At 38.5% G+C, this 17,351-nt stretch overlaps 1 protein-coding gene and 1 pseudogene across 10 annotated transcripts in view; one reads left to right on the top strand and one right to left on the bottom strand.

Annotated features, from left to right (window-relative positions):
- Positions 1-17,351, top strand: part of KIAA0586 (KIAA0586 ortholog) — a 106,292-nt gene that overhangs the window by 48,703 nt on the left and 40,238 nt on the right. For 9 of the 10 annotated variants that reach the window (XM_015566482.1, XM_015566484.1, XM_015566480.1 and 6 more), the window contains 3 exons: positions 2,155-2,222; positions 4,071-4,205; positions 8,636-8,801. In XM_015566482.1, the coding sequence (XP_015421968.1) occupies positions 2,155-2,222; positions 4,071-4,205; positions 8,636-8,801 (369 nt within the window). The remainder of the gene's footprint in view (positions 1-2,154; positions 2,223-4,070; positions 4,206-8,635; positions 8,802-17,351) is intronic. The other variant, XM_015566485.1, reaches the window with a different exon arrangement.
- Positions 129-368, bottom strand: LOC102757061 (annotated as a pseudogene).

Below are 17,351 nucleotides of genomic sequence, written 5' to 3'. Positions count from 1 at the left end.
GAAACCTGAATATTTTAACTTAATAACATATTGTATACATCTTTTTATATCAATACATAGAGTTCTTTTTTCTTATTTTTGAAGGTTTCTTTTATTATTTTATGTACAAATGGAAAGCAAGATAGCATTCTGTCATAAGGTAGATGTCTTGAACGACCCATTCATGGACGTTCTCTTAGTCCAACTTAATGAAGCCTATGTCCTTCGTGTACTGACGGAAACACTGCGGCACACGCTGAGGCCCTACTTCCTGATCAGACCGTGGCGGTTTGAGCAGATACGGCAAGAACGAGAACCTTGGCCGAATTTCCTCGGGCGGCTCCAGTAGAGTTGCTGGTGACTCATCTTGCTCACTCTGTAGCAACGAGGCAAAAGGCTTTTTTAAAAATCTTTACCTGAGGATTTTTCCCATTCATTTCTAGAGAGGATGGGAAGGATGGAGGAGGGTCAGAAAGAGAGAGAGAGAGAGAAACATTACTATGAGAGAGACACATCAGTTGGTTGCCTCTTTAATGTGCCCCAACTGGGGAATCTGCAATCGAAGTATATGTGCTTGACCAGGCATCGAATCCGAGACCCTTTGGTCCGCAGGCTGATGATCTGTAAGCCTAGGTTTCTCTGTTTCTTCTCATTACAACAGTTCCTTTAGCATTTCCTGTAATACTGGCCTGGTGGTGACGTACTCCTTTAGCCTTTTTTTGTCTGGGAAGCTCTTTATTTGACCGTCTATTTTTTGAATGGTAGCCTTGTGGGATATAGTCATCTTAGTAATCTTGGTTTCAGATCCTTGCTTTCCATTACCTTGAGTACTTCATGTCATTCCCTTCTGGCCTATAGAGTTACTGATGAGAAATCAGGTGTCCTTGTGAGAACTCCTTTGTAGGTAACAGTTTGCTTTTCTCTTGCTTCCTTTATGATTCACTCTTTGTCCTTAATTTTGGGGATTTTAATTATGGTATTTCTGGATGAGGGCCTGTTTGGGTTCTTCTTACTTGGGGATCTCTGTTCCTCCTGAACTTGTGTGACTTTTTCCTTTACCATGTTAGGGAAGTTTTCTTCCATTATTTCTTCAAACATGTTCCCTATCCCTTTCACCCTTTGTGCCTCTTCTTGCACACCTGCTATTTGAATAGTGTTATGTTTCACGTTGTCCCACAGCTTCCTTAAGCTGTCCTCGTGTTTTTTAATTGTTTTTCTTTTTGGTTCTCTCATTGAATGATTTTTTCAACCCTGTCTTCTAATTCACTGATTCGATCCTCAGCTTCCCCAAATTTGCTGTGTATTCCTTCCAATGTGTTCTTTATTGGTGCTATGCTATTCTTTATTTCTCTTTTCATAGTTACTATATCTTTTCTGCTATTGAGCATCTTTACCATCATTATTCTGAATTCTATATCAGATAAATTTCTTACCTTCATTTCATTTATCTCTCCTGGAGAATTCCCTTGTTCTTTCATTTGTGGTTTGTTTCTTTGTCTCCTCATTTTGGCTGCCTGTTTGGGTTTGTGACTCTGTATTAGGGTAGATCTTCAACACCTCTCAGTCTTTAATGCAAGACAGTGTCAAATGCTGTTTCTGACTAATTAGATCCTTGATGAGGATCTAATTGAGCAAAGCAGCCAAGGCCTTATTTTTTTTCTTTTTAGTGTAGTTTATTAAAACAGTGCCATGGTGGTAGGCATTTTGATTGTTTTGTGTTTCTGTACTGTACTTAATTCTCCAATGACCATCCTTACACTTACCTGATAACTGATACATGCCTAGAAGTGGAATTGCTGAGTCAAAATATGCATGGTAAAGTAGCGATAAATTGCCAAAATGTTTTCCAGAAAGGTTAATCAGTTTTTAATTTTAACCAGGTTTTAATTACATCAGTAGTGTATAGGAGTGCCTCTTTCTCAATTGAATAGTTACAGTTGATATTTATAGTTCTTTTTAAATTTCTGACAAGTTGGTAGGTGAAACAAAAATTCAGCTTTGTTATTCAATGTACTTTAAAAAAAGAGGTGACATTAACTTGTGATTTATTACTTTTGAACTTTGCCAGTATTTTCTTTGTGTAAGTTTAAATGTAATGTTCTATAGCTGTATGGTCAGATTATTTACTTAGTTATGTTTCTTCTTTTTTCTAAACTTTTACATTTTATTTTCTAGTTTTAGGACTATACCTGACAAACCTAAGTGATAGCTTATCCAGCACTCTACATGATGCCCATGATATGGTAAGAAATGACTGACTCATATTGACTTCTGACATCTGACATGAAGATGAGCTTACTACTACTGATCAGGCTTTTTTCTCAAATATTTGAGTCATAAACATAAAATTTAATAAAGTACCCATGAAGGAATTTGCTTTCTTGCACATCTCAGTATTATAATTGTGAGAATGAGAAGGAAATTATTAAGTTCTTTGGCTCCAGTAGTTGAAAAATACACAGTTAATGTAATTAGGTAATGAAAATCTAGCTCTGCAAATTGCTACCTGAATATGTCACCTTTACAATACTTCAGGTAGGACCTTAGCAGCTTAAACCTCTGTCTTGTAATACATTTGTTATTTTTTCCTAACCATGATTATAATTCTTTGTTCTAAAAATAATTGACTTCAATATATTTTGTAAAATAAACTGAAATAAGACCCAAGGACACTAACCCTTCCTAGTTACCATTTAGCTAGCTCTATAAAAAAAAAAAAGAAGAAGATGGCATTTAAAAATTTTATTTTTATTGACATAATTTATAAAATAATATGGAGGGAAGTCTTAAATGAGATCTCTTTATTTTTGGAGAAGCATTATACTCACATTTGGCCTACTTAATGTGTCACTATCTCATCTTTTTTGTTGTTGTTAATCCTCACTTGAGGATATTTTCCCATTGATTTTTAGGGAGAGCAGGAGAGAGACGGAAAGAGAGAGAAACATCCATTGGTTGCCTCCTGCACGAGCCCTGACCAGGGCCCAGGCCAGGGAGGAGCCTGTAACCAAGGTACGTGCCCTTGACCGGAATCGAACCCAGGACCCTTTGGACCACAGGCTCTATCCACTGAGCCAAACTGGTTAGGGCTCACTATGTCATCTTTATCCATTCATAGAACTTGATCATGGTGCCAAAGCCTGTTTAAGTTTGTTCTAAGTAAATAACCAAACTAAACCAGGACTAAATGACAACATCTTTCTTTTTCTATATTTGAAACCAAATTCTAATTTTGATATTTTTACTAAGCCTAAATCAGATATACTACATATTCAGAATAAAGTCAAATGCAGAAGTACAATCTTGAAGACCTGGGAATAACTCATGTACCAGTAGACATTTATCTGTATACAGCTGGGGAATAAGGACTTGTAATCCAGAGTTAATAAACTTTATTTCATGAGAAATAAAATACCCAAGTAAAAAACTACTAATGGAATTAAATATCATGTTAATACTTGCATTTGCAAGGGAATCCAGTTTCTTTGACTCCTAGGCCCACGTTTCTGGGACAGTTCTATTTTGAGGCACCATGAAGCCTAAGCAGGGTGTTCCAATGAGGGCTTTCCATTACCTGCTCCCTAGCCAAGCACCAGAGATCAGTGCAGGCAAAGGAAAAGCCGAAGGTCTTAGAGCTGCCTTATCCTATGTCTGCAGTTCATTCTTGCTTGTGGTCCAGGTGACAGCAGAACTACAGCGCTGTGCCTCATCGCCACACGTGGCATTGCTGTGTGTACTGCACAACCATGCAAGTAGGAAACTGTCTGAGCCAAAATAGGAAACATTTGTGAGTCATTGTAACTCAGTCACATGACAGAGGATTTAATTTTCGTATGTTTTTATAATAAATCTCCAGTCTAAATGTAGGCAAATTACTGAATATTATTATTTATATTTGAGTCATATATAGAGAGTGTTTAGTGTAGTCAAATGGGAATGAGAACTAAATGAAAATAAAATGTCCATCTTTTTTTCCAAAAGTACTAAATGACTATTCTCATGATTCTAAGCTCTATTAATCATAAACTGAGAAAAATGCAGTTGTTTGATAAAATTTCTTGTTGTGTTAATTGTCTCAATATTTCATTTAGGAATATGATCCTCCCAGTGAAGTACAAGTGATTAGAATGCCCCATAAAAAATGTCATGGCGATGCAATTTTTTCTCTTCTTGCTAAACAAAACCAGGAATCAGTAGTTCCACAGCAAGGTGTCTGTCATTCAGAGGTACTTTTTAACCTTCATGGTTTTTTTTTTCCTTTTGATTAGATCCACATGCAGGAAAAAAATAACAAAATATTCCTGTTTTTAGTTAATGCATGCTAATACTTCAACTTATTCAGGGATCGTCCTTGTAGTAACTTTAACCCGGAACATAGAGTTATCCAGTTTTACAGCACAGGAATTTGGGCCATCTGTTCCAACCCTCTTGTTTTACAGCTGAAAAAACTGAAGCCCTTTCCACAACCATTTACTGAGTGTCTACTATGTGCCGGACACAACCTTGGAAAAGATAAAGAGATGAGATAGGACTCCTACCTATAAGTAGCTGATGGTCATATAGAAGACAGTTAAATAGTTGCTGTACAGTGCAATAACTGGTCATAAAGCAGAATTTACAATATGAGTTCAGAGGAGGGAAAACTGCTTGAAGTTTGATGACCCTTCATACAGGATATGCTATTGATGGAGTTTCTTAAAGACCCAATAGGATTTTTCTAGACAGCGGTGAAGGGGAAGGACATTTTTAAGCCAAAATAGCATGCGTTAAGGGATGAAAGCCAAGAAAGATGAGGGCATGTTTAGAAAGTGTTGAAAATCTCAGTGTGGCTAGAGTTGTAGGTAGATCAGTCTGCAGAAATAGGTTGAACCAGATGATCATAAAGAACCTTTTAGGCCATGGGAAGCCTTAATGGGCACTGTAAGCCATTAAGATATTTCTGGGCAAGGGGGTCACAAGCTAAGATATTTAGGAAGGAATACGGAGGTTTTGTAAGATAGTCCTGGAGTTTGGAGGGAGGAGGGTGAAGGAACAAATGCCCATGGGTTCCTGGTCAGGTTTCCCTATAACTTTTCACCCCAGTTGGGCCTTCGGGCTCCCTGATGTTACTCTGGGCTAGTAGTGTCTCAGCCTGGGTTGTTGCCAAGATCTCTGTGTGTAAGGGGCAAGCAGTGGTGATCTCAGGCTGATGAGGCAAAGAAGCAAAGCTCTTTGTCCAGTCGTTCCTCTCACTGAACCCCCTCCAGCCTCCCTCCTCCTCCGGATGCAGCCCCTTTCCTCCCACACACAGCAGGTCAAGTTAGCTGTCAGTTTTCCCAGTGGTTTTTCACAGTTTTTACTTAGCTTTCAGAGTCCATAGTTTCTTTTCATTTCTGTAGTTACTCTAAGGCAGTGGTCGGCAAACTCAGAGTCAACAGAGCCAAATATCAACAGTACAACGATTGAAATTTCTTTTGAGAGCCAAATTTTTTAAATTATATAGGTAGGTACATTGTTATTCACTTAATTAGGGTACTCCTAAGCTGGCCTTTGCTAAAAACGTCCTCAATCTGGTTGAGGTACGTTCGCTGAGGTTGACCCCTTCCAACTCTCCCATCCATACTCGTCTTGTATACTTGTCCCGCCTGTGCCGTGTCTCCTGTCGCCCGCCCGACTGACACCCCCCACTTCTTCTAACGCCGCTTCTTCAAAATAGACTCGCCCAGGCCGAAAACCGATTTCTGCGCATGGACCACGAAGTTTCTGTCGCACTGTATGTGTGCGCCCGCACGTGGTATTTCGTGGAAGAGCCACACTCAAGGGGCTAAAGAGCCGCATGTGGCTCGCGAGCCGTGGTTTGCCGATCACTGCTCTAAGGCATTTTTGGGGATAGGGAGCTTGGCAGCCTTTGTTAGTATGCAGTCCTGGCCAAGCCAGAGGCCCAGAAGTGGGAAGTTTATCCTTTCCAGATACTTTTCTAAGAATCTAAGCATGTGCATATGTGTGCACATGCATGTGTAAAATGCTGAGGTATGTTTATGTAGTATTCTGCAACCTGTTTTAAAAATGTTAACTATAAATTCTGAAGATCTACCATATTCTTTTAATTTACCATAGAGTATACCATAATTTAATTATCCTGTTGAAGGATTTTTAGATTGGTTTCACTTTTTTCTATTCAAATTACAATAAGAAAATTCTTTTTTCACTTATGAGGAATTGTTTTTGTAGATCAGATAATGGGGGTGGAATTGCTGATTCAAAAGGTACAAGCATTTATAATTTTAGTAAGTATTAATACATTGCTTTCTTACTATGAGTCTCTCTTCTCATTATGACATGTGGTGTTCTTAATTGCCGGGGTTCTTATCCCAGCATCAAGAAGGGTTCAGGAATCTGGAGAAGGGGCTGTGCGTAGATGACATAGGAATCCGGGGACTAATAAAGAGTCCGGAGATGAGATATAATTTTGAAAGGCATTGGGGGGCAGAGGAGCTTCAGCTAAAGGAACTGAAGACTCCCTCCTCGTCTGGGACCCTTGCTTTTATTAACACAATTTGTCCTAAGGCAAGGTGGAGATAATACACGTGGAAGGGTAAGGTTTCAAAGGTACAGAAGCATTGTCAGTTTGGGGGAATTAGCCTAAGGCTGTTCAGGTATTTGGCCAGTAGGAGGCAATAACATGTAGATTAAGATGCCCTTTAAACTGTCTGGCAGCCACAATCAGTTTCCTGTTCAAGTTTGGGAAAATGCCTTTAGCCATTCCCAACAGGTAACTACATGTGTGACTCAACCCTGTTGAGTCTCCAAGTTTCATCAACCTATTGATGAAACTCTTGAAATTATGACATGCTGGAATTGGTCTACGGCACTTAACCTTAAGTTTTGCCAGTCTTATGAACAGTGACATTTGGCATATTTTCATATGTCTACAAAACTACTAAGTATTTGTTTGTTTGTAATAATGATATATTTATGTGTTAAAGTATTGCTTTGTTAAGAAAATAGTGGCTTTTCTTTGTGCTTATAACTACTAGCCCAAAGGGAGCTTCAGGTCAGCAAGAGCAGTCTCATGGCAAAACAGCAATTTGTACATTTATGTAGTTGGGCTAGGTACATTAATTACTGTAGCTTACAGACAATGTAACTTAGAATTACATGAGTCTAAGCTTTGAGTATAATACAAAAATCATACTTACGCTACAAGAGCATTTTGTGAATAGGCAAACTAAATCTTCAGTAGGGTCATAGAGTACTAAGGTGTCAGCAATTACAAGTACCCTGGAAAAATTGATTCAAATAGAAAAGGTAGTGTATTTGGCACAAAATTTTATATGGTAGTGGCAGAGTAATATAGGCACTGTGAAACATTCCTAATTTATAGAGAAAATGTATCTGCCATCATTCTAAACGTAAGAGTCTTCAAGGATTTCATATTAATTGCAGAACAGTCCTTTTCTATTTAAAGGATGTGAGGCAATTGGTGTTCCTAAAGAAAAGTCAGATTAGGGAGTAAGGGGAGATAGACATGCATAGAGAAGAATGAGGGCAAGTTGTAGAAAATCTTGAATGCTGAGCTAAGAAGTTAGGTTTTGTTTGTAGTCAATAGAGTCATCAAAGATGTTTCAGTAGTGGTTTCTTCATATATTCTAGTAAAAAAAACCCACTTGGTTAAAATTAATCTTTTAAATGAGAAACTGGAGAGCTTTTTAGATATTGGAATTTTTATTCAGCTCTTGAGTAATAAACTTAATAATTAGAATATCTCCAGGTCACAAAATGTGGTAATGATTAGATATCTAATTTTTAATACAGGAAGAAAATAGAAGTCTTAGTTTTTAATGTTTTTTATTTATTTCATATATTTGACAAAGAAACATATTTTTACTTTTTTAACTTTTATACTTTCCCAGGGAAATAACTTTATTAAATATGGTAGTCTTCTTTAATTGGGATACTTATAAAAATGCAATTGTTTACATATGAGGGTAATCTTTATATCATTTAAGGTATATTCTCATCAGCTGTTTAATTATAAAGTTTATACTAACAATTTTAAGCAATTTTTATTAATGAAGAATGAGAGATAAATTTTTATTCTAATTTTAACTTTTGTGAACAGTATATATATGTTTCAGTATTTAGCGTTTTAAATAATAACAATTTTCAGTGTTTTTTTATTTAAATATATTCTATTGATTTTTCACAGAGAGGAAGGGAGAGGGATAGAGAGTTAGAAACATCGACGAGAGAGAAACATCGATCAGCTGCCTCCTGCACACCCACTACTGGGAATGTGCCCGCAACCAAGGTACATGCCCTTGACTGGAATCGAACCTAGGACCCCTCAGTCCATAGACCGACACTCTATCCACTGAGCCAAACCAGTCAGGGCTTCAGTGTTTTATTGATATCTAATTTGAAGGTTGGAAAAATAGATAATGGTTATTTAGCTTCATAAAAAAAAAGATTAAAATGAAAGCCTATGGGTAGATGCCTCATTAAACTAACTTTTTAAACTTGTCTTTCATGTAGGGTGTATGTGGTGTAATAAGCACTTTCTAAAATACCTTTAAGTAGTCCAGTGGTATGGATCACACATGGTGTCTGACAAATATTTCCTGTTTTGGCTTGATTTTAATATAATGGTGTTAACCATTGTTTCTACCTTTTACAGGACTTGGAAAGCAGTCTGGGTGAGAGACAAAGGCCCGGGCTGCCAGCAGCAGCAGAGAACTTACTGGGACATCCTGTCTACAAGCAACAGCCTGTCGCTAATGCGGAGTCTTGGCATCAAAAAAGTACTCTTAAGCCTTTATCTCAGCAGTTTGACACAGGTACAGGTATACACCAAAATATTGCTGCTTGATGTACCGCCTGTTAGAATATTCCCTTTGAGTCCCATCGTACTTTTCCCGTACTGTGTCTGTGCCGAATGCTGTGGTCCATTTGTATTACAATCCATGGTAGTGTTCCTAATATGAGCTGAGAGAAGCATAACTACTTTCAGGTGGGGGCTTGCAAGATTCCTTTACTAAAAAGGGTCTTCATAATTGAAAAGTTTGGTAACAACTTTTTCTATTTATATAGCAGTGTTTCTCAAAAAGTGATCCATTTATCAGTTGGTACATGAACCATTGGACGGGTGTGTACATGAGATAATTTTGGTAATATGTATATGTACACTTAAAAAATTTTTTAATAGTCATATTTATTTTACTATATACTGGAAGAGTATAACTAGCACATCAAAGCTGTGATCTAACAGATTTTATTCAGGACAGGTTAAACTAGATAATACCGTAGAAATTCACTCTTTTTGCTGTATGAATTTCTGGCTCAGTGCTAAGTGTGCTCAGGACTTTTTTAGAACTTCATTAATGAAACTCTCTGTTGTAGCACTTTGGGATAAGAATAGAACAGAGAACACCAATCACTACCATAGTGGATTCTCGTTATCTGCAGGACTTACATTCTATAGAGTCACCAGGAACACTGAATTAACAAATACGGAACTGTTGCTCCTAGGGAAAACACAGTTTTAGCTTCCTATTAACCTCTGATTATAACATTTTTGTCAGTTAACCAATACATCACCTTGTTTTATATTGTTTTTTTATTTAAAAGCATTTAATATATATTGTTGGTTTGTTAACATTGAACTCAGAGCCAACAGCACTATAACTCATGTGAACGAAGCTTATTTTATATATATTTTTTTCTGTAAGGCCCATCACAGCCTTCTTGTACTCAGCCTATGTCATTAACTAAGTGCTAGAGAGCACTTTAGCACTCTGCTTGGGGGCCATTTTAAACAGCAGAATCAGCCAACAAAATGTACATAAATGTGAAAAACATGTCACTAAATAGACAGTAAAAAGGGCACTTGTTTGTAGTAGAAGAGTTGAGATAAGGAAGTGGAGCGAACCTCTTTCGCTGTGTTCAGCCTCAGCTGGTAAAGGGTAGGTAGGGTGGTTCAGGTTTTTCGCTTCTCTGTACATGTCCACATATGACTGAAAATGCTGCAAGTATTGATTTTGGTTGACAACTGAATTTCATCAAGTAGGCGAATTTGCAAACATGGAGTCTTCGCATCAATGAGAATCAGCTGTTTCTCATTTAACTCATTTTTCCATTCCCATTCATGCATTCTCTTAAGTGAAGAAACTTCTGGAGGTATGCATATTTTCTAGAAATCTGAAAGGGAAAAACCTGGAGTTAGAAAAACGTTGGAGTAGAGTATTTAAAGTTTCTGTTTTATATTGAGTGAACACATTCTATTTGAAGAAATTCAAGACAGTTTTCCTTGGAATTATCATTTTGTGCACATAGTGAGCATTAAATGTTTTATGTTCTTTTAAAATTGGATTCAAAATTAGTACGATAAAAAAACAGATGGTGACATTTTTATCCTATCTATGTGGATTGCAATTAAGCGGAATTGACACTAGATGGCTCTCGAAGATCACTTGAGAGATGATAGGTATTTGAGAGCGACTAGGTGCTTGTTCAATTGTTCTAGAATAAAATCTGTGAGAGCATCTTCCATTTAGACCCTCCTTGTACCTGTGGTATCATCTAGCAGATTATCTACAGTACAGTGTACCTACAGGTACACTATTAAACTATTTGTTTAAATTAATTGGAAAAAATAATAAGTAATGTTGCATAACATAGGATTGAGCATATAGATGAGGCATTATAGCAGAATGACTAAGAAATGGAGCTTTTGGCGTTTCAGATATCAGTTTGAATTCTAGCTCTGTGTATTGCATGGCAAATAACTTAATATCACTGAGCCCAGGTTTCTTCATCTATCAGATTGGGGGTAATTTAGTGTATTAGTTATCTATTGCTATGTAATGTATTACCTCAAAGTTTAGCAGCTGAAGAGCAAACATGTACAGTATTACCTCACAAGTTCTGAAAGCATGAACCTGGGAGGGGCGTGGGTGGTTCTCAGATCTTTCATGAGGTTGCAGTCAAGCTGTTGGCTGGCGCTGAGGTCATCCGAAGGCTGCAGTTGGGGTGGAGGATCCGTTTTCCAAGCTCACTCACTTGGCTGCTGCAAGAGGCCTCAGTTCCTCACTACAGGAACCTTTCTGTAGAGCTGCTCATGACACAGAAGCCGGCTTCCCCTAGACTGGATGATCTGAGAGAAAGTGAGCAAACAAGATGGAAACTACAATGTCTCTTACAGTCTCAGAAGTGACATGCCATTGCTTATGGCACGTTCTAGCAATAACTCAGACCAATCCTAGAATAACACAGAAGGGGGCGACATAAATGCGCAAATACCAGCAGCCCGGACCAGGGGGCATCTTGGATGGTGGTTACTGTAAATAGTATCCACAGAATAAATGTATTGGGTAGTAAGTGACAATGCATATGAAGCCATTAGCACAGTGCTTGGCACATGATCAGTGTGACTCTCGTTAATACTACCTGGGGTATGTAAACATACCTTCTTATATGTATTTAATAGAACCAGAAACTATCCACAGTTGCCTAAAAGGAATGTGCCTATAGAGTTCATTAGTTTTGAGTATTTTGTTACATAATGGTTACTATAGAAAAATGAGTCCTGAGAATCATCATTTCTGCTGGTGGCAAATCTCATGCCTTTTATATCAATTTTTAATAACTTTGCTTATAGTATCTCATTTGTTTTTACTTTGCTTCTGGCATGAGTGGAATTTGAGGTGCCTTAGGGTTTGGAATAATCTACATAAAGTGTCCTATTTGCAGTCCATAGTCCACTATCACTATTTCTAATTATGAGGCTTTTGGGTTGAGAAACAAAAAGATGCAAAATAAACTTTGAAGAATTGGGAATCCTAAAATGTAAACTGTATTTTGAACAAGTTGTGAAGACTCTTGGATTTTACTACCAATTATAGTTCTTAATTTACTCAGAAAACTTATATTGAATACCTGCTGTATACCTGTTATTATATTAGTACTGTATTTGGCACTTGAAGTACAGAGATGGTAGACATGTGCTCTCAAGGAAGTTTACAAATTAGTAGAGGAGAAATACAAGAAAGACGGCACTTATAATATTGTGTGATTGGTATGATAACACGGACTGCTGTGAGCACAGAGGAGGAACTCGGCCACACGTGGTAGCTCAGAGGTTTCCACACGAGCCAGTGTAAAATTGAATCTTAGAGAATTAGCCAGATGGGGAAGTATGATGAGCATGTTCCAGTTTGTTCATTTACTTATTCATTCAGAAAATATCCTTTGAGTGCTTGCTATCCTCTAAGCCAGCCGTGGGCAAACTACGGCCCGTGGGCCGGATCCGGCCCGTTTGAAATGAATAAAACTAAAAAAAAAAAAAAGACCGTACCCTTTTATGTAATGATGTTTACTTTGAATTTATATTAGTTCACACAAACACTCCATCCATGCTTTTGTTCCGGCCCTCCGGTCCAGTTTAAGAACCCATTGTGGCCCTCGAGTCAAAAAGTTTGCCCACCCCTGCTAGGTGCTAGGAATACAAAGCCTGGTAAGGCTCTGCCCATAATGAGTTTTTTCTCTAGTAGAGGTAGTAGATGAGAAGGCAAGAACATGTCATACATGATTGTATTATTGTAAAGAAGTCCATCTGGGATGGGGGTACAGGTCCGTTGTACCTGTGGAAGACCTCATGTAGCGGGGGAGGCTTACCTGAAATGAGCTCTCTAAGATGAGTAGGTGTTTGCCATGTTACTGTGAGAAGCAACCTTTCAGGCAGAATATGCAATGAGATAAGGGAATAAAGTCGAAAAATAGGAAGACTTAGGGAAATATGTCTTTATTAATTAAAGTTTAGGATTCAATGAGATTGGAGCAGTGAATGGAAACCAGTCCTAAAAACCCGAGTGACATATCAAGTAGTTTCTGGATTTACTCTAAGATGGTAGGGATCCATTTGTGTGCAAAATGGAAAATATGCCAATCTTACTCTATTCCCATGGAAAATTTAGTCTTGAATTTCTACGAATTCTTAATGTTTTATAATCCATGAAGGATTATAAGTAAATGAGTGATTTAATCATATTCTCCTTTTATTTAGCAAGATCATCTGAGGTGCCATGTGATGGATAGATTGGAGAGGATTAAGACTAGAGGCAAGGAGCCTGATTAGACAGCTATTAAAGGAAACCTGGTGAGACTATTCAGCAGCAGGGGTATATATGAAAAGGGAGATTTGAGTGACAACTGAGGAGGAAAATGGACAATTCTAAGAAATCTGAGTTTCTGGCTAGAATGATTGGATAGATGGTATTTTCATTCACAGAGAGAAAGGAAATATGGAGGAAGGACAGATTTAGGAAGAAATAGGATGAGTGGGGTTTTAGGATGAGTGGAATTTGAGGTGCCTTAGGGTTTGGAATAGTCTACTGGACATGCCAGACCCAAATGTGCTGCTGGCACGGGCAGTTCCAAGTGGACTTAGTCTTCTCTGAAAGTCTACTACGTTGCTTTGTCATAACAATGAGATTCTAGAAAAGCAAGAATAGGGATTGCAAGTTATGATGAACTTAATAAATTTGTCTTGAGTGAAATAATACTTGAAGCATCTCTCTTACAAAGTTTAATGTGTAAAACTTAAATTATACCAACAGGACACCCACACTCAATGAGCATACTTTTTATTTTATTTTTTGCATTTTAAAATGCTGTAGTAATGTGTATATTTTATTTTTCTCATCACCATTTATGCCCTCTTTCACCTCAACACCACCCCCCACCCCCCGTACTTTTTAGAAATGACACTGTAAATTCAGCATTTTTGTTATTCCTGTCATGAAACTCTTTCCTGACCCCTTATCTCTGGGTTGGAGACCCACCATGTGTTCTCTGTATAGTCTTTTAATGTCCCGGGCCTAATGTTACTCTTATCACACTGATTTGTAATCTCACTTGAGGGTAAAGACTTTATCTTGCTCACTGTCATATCCCTGTCACTAGCAGAGTATGTAGCGTCTATTGCATAGTCAGTAAATGTATGCTAAATGAGAGGGTGTTGTATAAGCTGAAAGCTATTATGTACTTTTAATGCGTTAGGGGAAATGTTTGATTATATTACTTTCTGGGTTTCTACATTTAGTTTTTTTTTCTTTTATCAGCATGTAATACGTTGTCCTTTTAATTGATTTTTTCTTTACATCCATATATTATCCACATAAAATTTTACATAAAAATAAAATGTGATTATATCACGTTACTTTAAATTGCAGACTTTTTTTAATGCCCTCCATCCACTCTCCTCACATTTTTTCCTGTCACAGTTTACATAACTCATGTTAAGATTCTGATATGTAAACTTATCTTTTTCCTAACACACACACACATATATATATATAATTATACAATTATACACATGCACACAAGTATGACATATATGATAGGTACATAAGATGTGTGTGTGTGTGTGGTTATCTTACAAGTTGAGGTCATATCCTGCTCCCTTGCCTGTATTTTGTTTTTACTCAGTAAACTCTGTGGAAATTACTTTAGGTCAACTGATATTGCTTAAGTTCAGTCTTTTAAATAATTGCAAAAAGCATGTTTTTTTTTTCTATTATGATCACCAAATTATTTATTCACTTGATTCTTAGATTCACTTGTTGATAGATGCATGTTTGTTGTTCATAATTTGTATCTTTACCTTTTTCTTCTTCTTCCTCTTCTTAAAGGATACCTTTAGCATTTCATCACTTTAATTATGATGTGTCTTGGTGTGGTCCTCTTTGGATTCCTTTTGTTTGGGGTTCTCTGCACTTCCTGGACCTGTAAGTCTATTTCTTTCACCAGGTGGGGGAAGTTTTCTGTCATTATTTCTTCGAATAGGTTTTCAATATCTTGCTTTCTCTCGTCTTCTGGCACCCCTGTAATTCTGATGTTGGTACGCTTGAAGCTGTCCCAGAGGCTCCTTAAACTATCTTCGTATTTTTGGATTCTTTTTTCATTTTGCTTTTCCGGTTGGGTGTTTTTGGCTTCTTCGCTTTTCAAATCTTTGACTTGATTCTTGCGCTCCTCTGGCAAAAAGCATGTTAATGTGGATTTTCAATAATTTATTCAGTCATTGCTCTGTTGATGGATATGTATTTTATTAGCATTTCTCCCCACTATGAATAATGTTAGAGTACATATCCATAGACATGTATCCTAACATATTGTTGCATTTTATGTTTATGGAATAGTTTCCCAGGAATAGTTACTGGGTCCAAGGGCAAATATATTTTTAATTTTAAAATAGATATGCCAAGTTGCTGTCTTAAAATCAAACAAATTTATTTTTATCTGTAATTTATTAGAAACTTTTTCCTTAATCTCTTCCAGAAATTGTGTTTTTTACTCTTTTTATTTGTGTTACTTGAGATATAAATATATCAGAAAGATAAGACTCATTGTATGTATTTTGCTTTATGCAAAATCCACCTAAGAATATTAAAAGTATCAGAGGGTGATTGTTTGCTAAACCTAAGGAATTGTGAACAGACTACCTTTAAATGGAAATATCTATGAGGTCTTTAAAATATTATTTCATTTAAAACAGTTTACTGTATATAATGCTTCATGTCTACAGGTTGGGACAAAAGTAGGTTTACAGTTGTTCGTATGGAAAATAATACAATAACTAATAAATAACACAAGAATAAATTCTGTTTCACGTATTCACAATTATAAACCTACTAGGGGGCCCAGTGCATGAATTTGTGCACCTTGAAAGGAACTGTGGGCCATGAGGCTGCAGTGGGCACAGGAGAGGGTCTTGTACCATCCTCCGTGCCCCCGCCCAGCCCCTCCCACTGTGGACCCCAGTCCTCTCTCTGCTGGCAGCCCTGCTCCCGCTGCCACTGCTCCCATGTGCTGACAGCACTGGCCCCGCTCACAGGTGCAAGCAGCAGCTTCTGTCCTGATCACCTCTTAGGAGCAGGGGGAGGTGGACAAGTTCTCAGGGGCAATAGGGGCCAGCAGTTGCCACTCACACCCGCTGATGGCGCCGAGTGATCAGGCACAGTGCTGGGTGCTGGCAGCGGGTGCGAGAGGTGGCTGCCAGCCCCAATTGCCCCTCAGGAGCAGGGGGGAGGTGGAGAAGTCCTGAGGGGTGATTGGGACTGGCACCGGACGCTGGCAGCCGGTGCAAGCAGGGTGGGCGCCAGCAGCAGATATGAGCGCCGGCAGAACCGTGGCGTGTGGGAGCAAAAAATTTTTAATAACCACCAGAGGCTTGCCCTGGTGACAGCGACTGGCTCCCAGCCTTGGTTTGGCGCCTCCGCTCACCTGCTCCATCATCCCACGGTGGCGGACGCCCACCATGTTCCATGCACGCTCCCTGGTGGTCAGCACGTCATAGCGACTGGTTGTTCGGTTGATCCATTATTCAGTCTATTTGCATATTAGGGTTTTATATATATACTAGAGGACTGGTGCACGAAATCCCTTAACTGCCCTCCTCTGCAGGGCTGATCCCCCCTTCCCAACTGCCCTCTCCTGCTGGCCTGGTCCCCCCAACTGCCCTCCCTTTCAGGCCTGGTCCTTCCCAACTGCCCTCCCCTGCTGGCCTGATTGCCCAAAGCTGCTCTCCAATGACAGCCATCTTGTGTGTTGGAGTGATGGTCAATTTGCATATTACTCTTTAATTAGATAGGATAGATTTTTGCCTCACCCTGTATTTCAGTTAATTAAAATGAAATAGATTATACTGTGCTGTATTTAAAAGATGGCCATTATTAAGAAAAAGCCAGATTTTTCTTAGAAATATTTTAGCAAAAATGTGAAATAAAGAATAGTGACTAGGAGGTGGAAGATGGGGATTTTTTTTCTTAAAATATTTTTTTTTTATTGATTTCAGAGAGGAAGGGAGAAGGAGAGAGATAGAAATATATGATGAGAGAGTATCATTGGCTGCCTCCTGCACACCCCCCACTGGGGATCGAGCCCACAACCCAGGCATGTGCCCTTGGCCGGAATCGAACCTGGGACCCTTCAATCCACAGGCTGACACTCTATCCACTGAGCCAAGCCGGTTAGGGCAAGGAAGATGGGGATTTTAATTTCTTTGAACCTTTTACTAGCTCTCTGAGTTTTGGACAGTTAACTTTCCTGAGCCTTAGCTTTCTCAGTGAAAGACAGTTATAATATTATCTGACCTGCCTACCTGACTTAATGATTTCAAGATTCAGGTTAAATGAGATAGTATATATGAAAGTGCTTAGAGTATCCTATATAATAAAAGTCTAATATGCAAATTGACCAAATGGCGGAACAACCAGTCGCTATGATGTGCATTGACCACCAGGGGGCAGACGCTCAACGCAGGAGCTGCCCCCTGGTGGTCAGTGCGTTCCCACAGGGGGCACGCTGCTCAGTGGGTAGCCGGGCTCATGGCTGGCAAG

Source organism: Myotis davidii, unplaced genomic scaffold (assembly GCF_000327345.1).
Source record: "Myotis davidii unplaced genomic scaffold, ASM32734v1 scaffold281, whole genome shotgun sequence".
Taxonomy (NCBI): domain Eukaryota; kingdom Metazoa; phylum Chordata; class Mammalia; order Chiroptera; family Vespertilionidae; genus Myotis; species Myotis davidii.
This window is presented reverse-complemented; position numbering and strand designations above follow the sequence as displayed.